At 43.1% G+C, this 12,044-nt stretch overlaps 1 protein-coding gene across 1 annotated transcript in view; it reads left to right on the top strand.

Annotated features, from left to right (window-relative positions):
- The window catches only part of usp43a (ubiquitin specific peptidase 43a), a 113,747-nt gene that overhangs the window by 3,616 nt on the left and 98,087 nt on the right, over positions 1–12,044 (top strand). Inside the window, exon 2 of the mRNA XM_070916015.1 lies at positions 6,237–6,398. Within this exon, the coding sequence (XP_070772116.1) occupies positions 6,237–6,398 (162 nt within the window). The remainder of the gene's footprint in view (positions 1–6,236; positions 6,399–12,044) is intronic.

The raw sequence follows: 12,044 nt of genomic DNA on the forward strand, positions 1-12,044 counted from the left end.
GAGGGAGAGTGACGCTGCTGGTAAACAAAACTATCGTCCCACCTGTGAATCCTCACACGAGTCCCCCCCCCTCGGCCTGTAATCAGAAAAAGGGACAGACAACTTTGACAACTGATCGTTATTACCGATTCTCCCCACACTTAAAGAGAGGCACTGGCCTGTAAAGAAGTGGAAAAAAGGAGAGATAAGGGCTCTTACAGTAGTTTTTCTAACTTCTTTTGTTTTGGGATTGGTATTAGGAGTGAAGAGGAGCCATGAGCCTGTCAGTAGAAGTCACAGTGTCTCAAGTGAAGATACCAAAAGACCTTAGTCCTTTATTATTTACAAAGCAGCAGGGAGTTAAGCCAGAATTTAAATGGGTGCATCTTCTCAAAAAGTAAACCAACTTTGTTTTTCTCTCTTGGCCTTCGACAAACCAAAGTGCTGAATGTGTCTGTTGTACATATATCTACCGCATAATGTCCGAATATCACAATACATTTGTGCAAAAAGTTTAATCTGGTTTAACAAGAGCTGCCTGTGGTTGTGTTTTAATAAAAAAGTGAGTATTTTAGGTTCAGAGATGCTTATTCCTTAATCTGATTTTCCCTTACAGGAGAGCAAAGACCTGCAACTCAGCACTTATTTTGTAAAATTACTCACCTGCAATCCCTCATTAGATTCCTATAATAAGTCCTACACTGTGAGCTTGACTGATATGAAATGTGTTACCAAATGCATGCTATGCTTATAAATGACAGTGATCAGCCTAATGGAGGTGCTGTATTTAAAGGTCACAATTTCCAACTGCTCTGCTACACGTTTGATGTTGATGAAATCTGGAGGGATGAAGTGTCATTTTATTGGCTGGCTCAAAAGTTGTCTACATCAATTTAACTTGATGACAGAGTTAGCTCTTTTTTTTTTTATGGCATTACACTCCTGACCTAAAGGATTTAACAACGCAGTAACTACTTTTAGAAGTTGTAGCGAGGAGCCCGGATTCATCTTTTTTACGCTTGACAGGATGCAGCTCTGTGAGGCCAGTGGGGCTCAGCCGGGAAGATGAAGCCCGGTGTTTTAAGTAGTCTTGTTTGTTCCAGGAGTGCAGGCAGTGTGTGACAGTGAGGCCGGGCAGCGATACTGATGGTTTGTTTGTCTTTTCTTGTCTCTGCTCTCCTTCAAGGACCACTCTCATTCTCACTCTCGGTGCTGAGGATGTATACATTGTTTGTAGAAAGACACACGCGCACACACACACACACATTGCCGTGGGGACATGCACCACCTGGACTGCCTCTCATTCCGGTTTGATTGCAACATTTTTTTCTGTGAAGCAGATGGGGGACTTTTTTTTTTCGGGGGAGATTTCAGCAGTGTAAACATTACGAGGCAAGAAGATTTTGTTTTCTGTTTTCTGTTTTCAAGCAGACATCAGTATATTTTATATTTGGCCACAGACATGCAGTAGGATCTATGTCTCAGCTGTTGAAGTGAGCGGGGAAGTGCTAACACTTCATCTCACACTTATAAAACACAAGCTAGACCACTTACAAGTACTGTTACAGAGGTGCCATATGCTGTTTGGAAGCAGCATGCATTGCCACGACTCACTGAGCTCCACTCCATTATACCTACACCACTGTGACAAAAGGCGATAAAGAAACACAAGGAGAAGTGTGTCTGCACTGTATCTGTGTAAGCACTACAATACGAGACCATTTTCCACCAGGTTTATTATCCCTCCCATGATTTATGTACCAAGCCTCAATGACACAATGTAGGAAGCCATGGGAATAAATCAATCTTTACTATTCTGAGGTGCGATAGTGCGATCACCGAATCATGGAAGAGAGTCTGGGGTGACTATACTACTTTATCTCAGTGATGGGAAGCATATGGAAATGGTGTGCACACAGTAGCATATTTACAGCCTCAGCTGCAAGTATCAATTTCTCAGTTTCAGCAGAGCCCAGGGAGCCTTCCCTGGGCTGTAAACCATTCAGAGGTGATTATTTCCATCGCATCTCATCCCTTCTTATTTCTTACTGATCGCCTGTAAATCCCACGCTGGGGACATCTGCAGACACGCAGGCTTTGTTCAGTCTTGACTCGCTGGCACCTTTATCGAAGGATTTCCAAGCTTCTCAGCATTGCAGAGGAAGGAAGTATAGGCCTGATTCCAAGACGTAGCATTTAAATTTGTCATGAAAAATACCTGCCTAGTTCTCCATTGTTCTGGAGGTGAATCCAGTGTGGCCTAGGAGGCTGAATTAGTTTAGATTTAGAAGGGCGGCAGGAGGAGGAGGCAGGGAAGGACAGGTGCTACACTGCTAAGAGAGGCTCATCTGTATGTGTGTGTGTTTTCCAGGGGTAGCTGGGCTGACCGGAGCTCAGCTGGGACTGATTAGTGGAAGGAATGGTTCTTACACGATAGAGAGGAAAGAAAAAGGGAGTTAATGGAAAGAGAGAGAAAAAAAAGAAAGAGGTTGTGTGTGAGACAGGAAAAGGATAGATGGAGCACAGCGTGAGCGGAGAGAGATTGGAATAAGTGGAGGCTGTAAGTGATGACTGCCCTGCGTCCGTCCGGTCTGTTCAGACAGCAGAGGTGAGCCGGCAACACCAGGCCCAGCTGAAAAATGAAACAGCAAATGGAGCAGCCAGTAATGACAGATTCTATCCAGCCTCATTCCAGCCGACACACTGTGGGCAAAAAGAAGAGTGTGTGCGGTTCCTCGTCATAATTGTGTCAGTATTAGTCTTACTGAGGAATCCATCCAGGCCTGTTTGGCCAGGCCGGACAATGGCGAGGTGAGGTGGTGTAAATGGGGTTTTTAGGGAGAGAGAGAGATAGAGAGAGAGAGGAGGGACATGTGCTTGATGTATGTTTATAGTAAATTCCTGGCCTGCCAGCGCTCTGATCCGTCATTGTTTACAGAGCGGGAGGATGAATGTGGTGAGGGCATGAGGGGGTAATGGTGTGAGGTGAAGCAAAGGTAGCAAGACAGGACATTAAAAACAGACATCTGCAGGGGCTGTTGCCAGAGTGCAGCCCTGCCCCTGCTGACCGCTGGGAGGTCATGACCCCTGCTGGGGAGACTGCACAGGTTTATAGCCGTCTTTTGTCATTCCCTTATCTTTCTTTTAGGCCTCTGTCGTCTTTGTCGCTGCCTTTGTTTGTGGTAAAAGCTGGTAGTCCTTTATTCTTCTGTTTTGTTCCCTTTTTGCTAAGACGGAAAATCAAATAATGCCCTGTGAATAAGACCTTGTACTCCTGTGCTCATCTGTCCCTGGGTTTGCTTGAGACTAGACTTTTGATTTAATATGAGCTGAAACCAAACAGTTACAAAGTCTCTATAACTATGTCTTCCTAACATAATTTGGCCTTTTGATGGAGTGGAGTTTCACTTTAATAATTACAGATGGTACAGCAGTAATATTTAATTACAGAAACTGAGTGAAGAAATCTGTTATTTTAAATATGCTACCATATAAACTACAAATTTTCCAAAGTGAAATCAAGTAAATAGCCCTAAATTATGTAAAAATAGCTAGAAAGAAATGCAGCCTGAATCCACCACATTGGGTCAGGCCCAGTCAGGTGTGGGTTGAGAATCTGATCCTTGGTCTAGACTGATCAATAGTTCTCACAGAAAGCTCTGTACCCCCTCAAGTTGACCCTTACGCCCACCTTTATCCTCCCCTTGACTGGCTCGGAAGTGTTTTCTTAACAAACAGATCCCACCACAGCTGTTCTCAGGTCAGCTCTGAGCACTGCTAGTGTTTGCAGAGGAACACAACATTTCAACTAAACTGCAGTTTTCTTTCTTTGTCTTTGTCCTCACCATCTCTTTGTTTTCTTCCTTTTATTCGTCCCTTTACAAGAATTCAATAAAAAAAAAAAAAAAAAGACTTGATGCTTGGGAATACAACTTTGCCACTTTGCCAAATCTTTTTAAGTGCCTTTGAGGCCAAGTGGCACATTTCACCAGAGACGCTCTGAGAGACAAGACTGTAAACGGATATCAAATAGATGAGCAGAATTCACACACACACACACACACACACACACACACACACACACAGAGGAGACAGCAGAGATGAGGCCAGTGGAGAAGTCATCCGCTCATCTTAATGAAGTCGTAACCTCTTGATGTCATCAGGTTTTTGTGCCCAGGCTCATCGTAACCTTGGAAACTGTCCTCCTCTCTCTTTTTCGCCCCTCTTATTTTGTTGGTAGCTTTGAGAAACTGTGATGCCTCCGTTTTCTCACTTTTCATCTCAGGGCCAGCCGCAACCGCGCCGTCCTTTTCATAGGGAGACAGAAAAAAACCCTTGCAGGTCTGTTGAAACTCCCCCAGCATCCTCCCTTCCCTCCCTCCTCTCCTCCCTTACTCCACTGCTCCCCTCTCTCCATCTGCCCTTCATCCCTCCATCCCCTGTCAGCGCTTCCTCATAGTGATGAAGCTCATTAGCGAGTCTCCGTCAGGTAGTGCGAGGAGCGGGGCTCCCTCCCGTGTTTATATTTAGATACTGGGGTACTGCAGGTATGATGTGGTGATTTTTAATGAGGTGTAGAGGAGAGCCTGGATCCTGTCCGTCACACACAGAGAGGGAGGGAGATTGAGAAGTAGCCACCCAGTGTTGCGTTAATGCTGTTGTTAGTTTTGTATGTCATTTTCTCTTTCTGACTCTGATGAACTCACAACTCCTTCCTCATACTTGAATCAGACAGTCTGCCTGTTTTTTTGTTTCTAGTAAGACCTGTCAGGTTTGGGATATCCTCTGAGTGAGTCATCCTTTGGTATGCAGTGTGTGAATGTGTTTGGAGAACAATTTCCTACAATATTATTGGGCACCACAAATGGCTCAGTAAATCATTTAAACAACCACAGTCTTAGTCTTAGTCTTAGTCTTAAGCAAACTCTAGACTTGACGAAAGTGATTTTCCTGTTGGCTATGTTGGGGTATCGCAGTTTGGGACACATATGAGCCCAAGCCTGTGGTAGGAATGATCAATTAAAGGTGTGAGGAAGTAACTGCCAGACACAATGTGTTTAGAATAGAAAAGTGATTGTGGATCTGTGTAATTATATTGTTAATTTGAGTCATGACATGAAGGTTTCAAGAAAACAGATGTTTTATTTCTCTCTTTCTCTGAACACACTAGATAAACACTAAATCAAGAGAAACAAGTGGTTCAGCTTCACTAATGTTCATGATCGTTAGTTGCTGCTTTGTCTGAAAATATAGTAAACATTATGGAAAAGACTTTTGGGATAGCCGGATTTGCTGCATGCATCTTCCAAAGTGTGGGGTCCACTGTGATGAAGTGTGCTCAGCCTTTTCACTTTTTCCAGTTAACACTCGTCTTTTCAGATATCATAAAGAAAAAATCATTTTTTTCAGTGTGCAATGTCCAACTGTGAATAAGCCTGTCCTGATAACTACTTTATCGACTTATCGTACGATATATGGACATGACCTTGACCATTTTTGCTGACCTCGATATTGCCCGTTGTGTGTGTGTTTACATAAGAATGTCACCAACATTTTAGAATAATTTGCAGGGTTTTCCGTTCCATTGAACAACTTGGGTTTTTTTCACAGCTGAATGAACCGGAAAAAACAATGCTGAGACACGTTTTGCTGTTATTTCCGGTTGCGCTGCTTCTGTCCTCTCGTCTGCTCTCTGTGTTGGAGTTGCACTATGGGAGGAGCTCGGGCATCTCCTCCACACACACACAAACACACACACACAGAACGACAGCGAACCAGGTGAAGTGAAGATAACGTGTTACTTGAGGCTAATAGGTGTTTTCCCCGACGCCTGCTTAATTCCAGCCAGAAAGTTTGGAGGAATACACGTGAGCCGAATGAGAGAGAAGAGCCCATTGATGTGTGTTGACGTTTAAAAACAGTGGCAATGCAAAGTGGCAAATAATATTTTTTATCGCAGTTATTTCTGGGACAATATCTCGTCAAACAACTAACTGTGAATGACTTTATTACATGATCTTATCATAGCCAAACAATGTCTGACATGTTCTTAAATGAGTCTGCGTTAAGTGATGATAAGAGAGAGAGAAATGTCCCTGTTTTTTTCCATCTTTCTCCTGAGTGCTCCAAGTCGAAAGGAGGCCTGTGTTCCATGTGATCGTGGCCTCATTTTGTCAGGGAGGATGTCAGTATTTAATGACTTTTGAAATCACCCAAAGTGACTAATTGATTAATAATGATGTCTCTCCTCTCCTCAGAGCATTGTGGCCAAGTACGGCTCTCAGTTTCGGGGAAACTCTCAGCATGATGCCCTCGAGTTCCTTCTCTGGCTTTTAGACAGCGTTCACGAAGATGCTAATTCCAGCCTCAACAACAACAGTAACAGCATCAGCAGCAGCAAGACCAAAGCCAACACAAAGGTGAGTCCGCATCATCAACCAGCAGCCGCAGGCTCTGCAACAGTGAGCCGCTCTTTGTTACCGTTACCTTAATGTGGCTTAAAATGCTAAATGTGATCAGCTCAAGGATTTTTTACAATGCAGGTACTGCTGTTGCTAGCTTGTTTTGATGCTTTAATACTGTTTTGTATTGACAAGTTGTTGTAGCTGCTTGAGTCCTGTCACATGCCCGTCCTTTATCCCTTTGTGTCCGTCTCTCTCTGTCTGACACTCACACACAAACTCACACTCACTGCTAAAAACAAATGCTTGCAGTTTTTTTCGCGATGACAGATGTGAGCAGGTCACAGACACAATTTGACTGTTTCCCTGAGCTGTCCCAGACATCCCAGTCTCCTCAAACGTCTGATTTTCTTTGTAAGATATATAAAGATGACTTGTTAGAGCTGCGATCAGCTCTAGCCAATAAGAACGCGGGAAGAGACCAAGAGGGATCTTGCCGGCTAGCCTCTTCTCCAGATTTAGTTTTGTGTCCAACTTTTTCTTTACTGCACAAATTTCACAGGCAGCAAAAACAGAAATCTGCTGCTCCTTGTTAAGTTCCATCTGGCACATTTGCGTTGCATGAAAGACTTGTCAAATTTCACATTTGGTTTTGTAGATAGCACAGTGCCATTATGATCCAACTTCAGGTGCAGAATCATGCTGCATGTACCACTGAGACCATTATTTGATCAGAGCAGTGCATCAGTTTGGGATACAGTTGTATGATGCCGACCTTGTCGTCTAAAGCTCATTATGGCAGACCTCATCATTGGTCCAGTCTATGGCCACCCTCCTGTGAAATGATACAACAGCACAGCATTGTTTGTTTTAATTCTAGCCAAAGGAAAATCCCTTCACACATGTTCACAAAAGAAGAGAATAATCAGAAGGAGTCTGTCTCTTCAATGCCAGTAACCCCACAGATCCCAGAGTGGAGCTGCTTCTGTGAAGAGTCAGAGTGCCGTTGTGCTTCTTCCACCTGCAGTTTAGTTGAAACTCATTGAGCCTTAGTCTGAAATGAGCCTTTGTGTGCAGTGACTCTTTTCCTGTGAGATGTAAAAAGAGAAGCTGTTGAAGAGGCAGGCATCCGCTCTCTGTCTCTCTCTCTCTCTCTCTGTCTTTTGTCTCCGTCTCTGGGACGTTCACCGTGCAACCTTGCACTTGGAGAGGAGCCAGGACTGGACGTGAAGCGGTGAGAGGGAATGAAGGGTGGAGACACATGCTGACTGAGTTGTTGACTTTTTGTCATGACTAGTGTCTTGATGTTAACGCTTGCCAAGCACCAAAAAGTGTCTTTGGTGTATAAATGTATTGGACTGGATTGAAGTGCGGTTTCTCTGAAACTCGTCTTGTGTTACTAGCTGCAGTGTTTCACATAGATGGAAACAAATACACATTAATACAACAGCATTACAGGAAATTCATTGCTTTGGTCATATGCAGTCTTTTCTTGTACTTTGTATGCTGTCCATATGTCAATCAAATGCTTTCAATCAGGCCCCTTACTTGCTGCCTCTTACACTGGTTCGACACAACACAGCATCTAAACCTCTGATTCTCTGGTGTCTGAATATCCAGATTGAAGCTGAAACTTGCACTGCAGTGGCGAAGAAGTGACTATGAGCAAGTAGTAAAGTAGTACACTCAACCTGCACTTGTTTCTTTATTTAACATATAGTTTCTGACGCCGTACAGCTTTGAAAATGGGTGTGGTGATGCGTTGTTTTGTTGTTTATTTCTATTCATTGTAGAATTATTCTCGGCAGATACGTGACTCTACCGGCTAGGACAGGAGATCCAAAGACACTGGAAATATTACCATATTATATCAATGCATGCTAATCAATGTATTGTTTCAGTGGATTTCATCATGTGCCATCAGTGATTATTGTCTAACTGGTGTAACACAGTTCTCCAGTACTTTTACATATTTGATTTCTTGGACCAATTACTCAATTGCTGTTCAACTTACACACACAGTACAACGCAGTAAGTAATTGAATGGGTAATTCTATGTGTGTGTGTGTGTGTGTGTTTGTTTGTGTGCACATTACGACATTAAATAGTGGATAAGAAGACCTGCTGTGATCAACACCCTCTGTGACAAACCCCTTGTGTTTAATTACATTTGCTAAGTATCACCCTGTTTCCGCTTCTGCCTCCATTCTGGGCCTCGCTGCCGTGCCAGCTGACGACCTCCAGTCCAGTAAATGAATACTGTTATGCGCTGCCACCCAATGCCCAGCTCCCCCACTCTGACAGCAACGCTAATAGATGCAGCCTTTATGCCACATAAACAGCTTAGGGCTGTGGCTCTCATTAGGCTGCCAGTGAATCATGGCATCATAAAGCCGGCTTTCCTCCGCTGCTGCTATGAGGCAGAGAAGAAGAAAATCTCTGGGGTTTTTTTTACACCAGGAGGGAACATGTCTGATTTTCTAAAACAAAAACGCTCGTCCTCCTATCCGTAAATTGATTTAATTTGTGTCGCACAGTGCGCTTATACTTATACTGCTGATGTAATGTGAAAACCTTGGAGCTCTGGAGATTACATGCTCCTCTCTGGGTTCAGAGAATTCTGTGAGCTCATCCGTGTACAAAACTTTTTTTTCAAAATCAGCTGAATAAAAAGCATAAACACACTGAAACGTATATCCACAAAACACATGTACACACAGTTAAACTGGCTGGGCTGCTGGATGTTTTGATTCTTCCCTGGCAGTCATGCATACAGTGGGTATTGTTAGCGTAGCCTCCCATGTGGTTCCATACACTTCATTAATAATCCATAGAATGACATTAAAGTGTCAGTCTAACCTCTCCATCCACACACATGTTCTCTCACTGGCCTTCACCTGTGCTCTCTCTATTCCTTTCCCTGTCTCCCTTACTCTCTCTCTCTCTCTCGTTCTTTCTTTTATCTACAAAGCCATACACAGTCCGACCCGTGTCCAACCCGTGAAGGAGGGCTGCCTGATGTGTGTTGACCCATTCAAATAAACTGGGGAATGGGACATTAGACAAGACCTCCAGATAAAACAAATATTGCAACGTTTAGCAACAAGAACCTCTTGAAAATGAAGTCCATGACCCCTCACTCTAACTTTCTTTTTTTTTTGATAAGAAGGCTTCTTCTATGTTGATTCACTTAGAAAACTCTGTAAATAGTAAGGTGAACACGGAGAGAAAGAAGACCAAGGAGCCTTCCACAGAACATTTACAAATCAGATGATAATTGAAGTCCTGTGGCAGGGCCGAAGGACAGGCAGATGGAGTGGTGGCTGAGTTAAGGGAGAGGGAGGAAGTGACTTTGATTGCTTTGTCTGTCACCGGAGCCTGGGAAACAGGCATCTAGTATTATACAGGTCATGCTGAGCTGACAGAAACGTAACAGTGTCAACATTGTCCCTGTCAATTTCACAGACATTTAGTGAATAGCACCTTGGCCTGCAGTTCATCTCCACTCTTCTCCTGACCCTCCCATAGACAGATTGTATTTTTCAGTCTTGTATTTTTGTATCGACTTAACCAAGCTTAATTTTTGTCTCTTTCTTTTTACGCAGCTGCAACAAGCTAAAAGCAACACATTTTGACATGCATGTACATGTACAGCTTTACTATCAACACGTGTTATATGATATGTAATTATTTTCTGTAATCTTTAGCACTTTACAAACATATCACTTTTTGTTCAGTGTATCAGTGGTTAGGTTGAGTTTATTTAACAACAACACGCCTGTAAAATAAACCTTGAGAGAACAGCTCTTTACGCTGTAGTAACTACATTTTTGTGCTTTCAACCTGCCTCTTTGTCACATTTTTGACAGTCTGCAGATGTTGTGACATTGTTTTGGTCTCATTATTATTCCAGTCATGATTTATTCTCTCGAGATGTATTGAAATTCTCAAGGAACAAGTGTAATGAGTCCTTCTCAAAACAAGTACATATTCATGGTTTTGTGTCACAGTTTTACTCAGCTCAAGGCTTGACATTGATTGTCAGGAAAACAAAAAAAAACACATGTTGTTTACATAGACTGTTGTTTTCTGGTGCATCTTTACCCCACTGAGGTATTTTAGAGTCATGAATGTAGCTGGACCCTTTTTATTTATTGATTTGTGTCTGTGTAGGTGTAAGACATACATGTAGGAGGCTATAAATTGTGTAAATGTGAATATCTGTTGACCAGTCCCAAGGTTTAGAATCTGGATGGATGGATCTATTGATTTATTTGGATTCCCATTAGCTCGACTTAAAGAGACAGCTAGTCTTTAGGGTCCCTTGACACAGACTAAAGTGTGTGTAAATTGAGGTGGACAAAACATTAGAAACAATATAATGCCATCACTCCACTAACTAGAGCTTCCAAACTGATCATAGTGATAAACCTCTCTAACATAGTGTCAACCAAAACCCAATAAGCTATATTATTATTATTATTATTGTTATTATATTGGACTGTATTAGATTGTACTAGTAAATCAGTGTGTAAGCTAATGTATGATGCAATATGCCTTAGCAAAGAAGCAGATTTGTGTTATAGTGTGGCTTGTCGAAAGGGTCCAGCAGTGTTACAAACCTTGTTTGTGCAGCACACCTGCTGTAGGAGCAGTGTGACCAGTCCGGCAGCTTCACCCAAGTCACATTACATAACACAAGACCGTGAACACACACGAAGGCAGCTCAGTAATGTTAATCCTCCTTCCAACAGGACCTCGCTAAACTCGCTTGGTTTCCCTCTCGCCTCACTGGCACCACATCAGCAGCATTCCTTACCGGCTAACAGAAGACCACAGTGAAGTAAAAGCTTTGTGCCCAATAACATGAAATCATCAGTCTTTTCTCACTGTCAGCGGGAGACAAACAGTGTGACAACAGTTATTAAAATATAAGAGAAAAACATTGTGGCTTTGTTTAGTAAGCACTGAAAAGATCAGATTAATGTCATCTCCATTGGCTTGCAGGCTGCCAAACTGGCAGCTTTTGTCTTTAAGCAAGTGTTAGAAAAGTGGGAGGAATAGCTGTGAGAGAGGCGTTTTCTTGACCCAGTGTCGCAGTGCAGAACATAGCCACCACTGCCTGTGAGCCATGGCAGATTACATGATATTAAAGGTCAGAATCACACCCAGAACTGGTGCATTACAGTCTCCCCTTAGGCCTCTGCAGTTCACAAAATGTGAGGAAGATTGGCTTAACTATGCTGATATGTCTGCAGAGAAAAATGGCTCGAACCAACAAACTCAAGCTTCATATTATCAGAGGGAGGCGTAACATTTCCAGTGTTCATTGAGTGAGCACATGGAGCGCAGTTACATTTTGCCTCAGGACCTCCATGAGTGGGATTTAGAGCGAGTGCATTTAAAAACTCATCCATCTTACCCTATGGACAGTAGTGGGACACGAGGTTTGCCAATGCAACGCCAGTGCCTAAGCATTATGTATGCATTATTCCAGTTTAAATGTCGATAGTGGTCGGCCTTTCTGCCCCAGGAGGGTTGACTGTGGAGGAAGGGAGAGAAAAATCCCCTGGCCCCAGAGCCAACTGCAAAGACTTTGAAATCGGGTCAGCGGAATGCGGTAAAGCGAGCAAGCCCTCTTATCGACGGGGACAGAAATAGTGA

Source organism: Enoplosus armatus, chromosome 2 (assembly GCF_043641665.1).
Source record: "Enoplosus armatus isolate fEnoArm2 chromosome 2, fEnoArm2.hap1, whole genome shotgun sequence".
Taxonomy (NCBI): Eukaryota; Metazoa; Chordata; class Actinopteri; order Centrarchiformes; family Enoplosidae; genus Enoplosus; species Enoplosus armatus.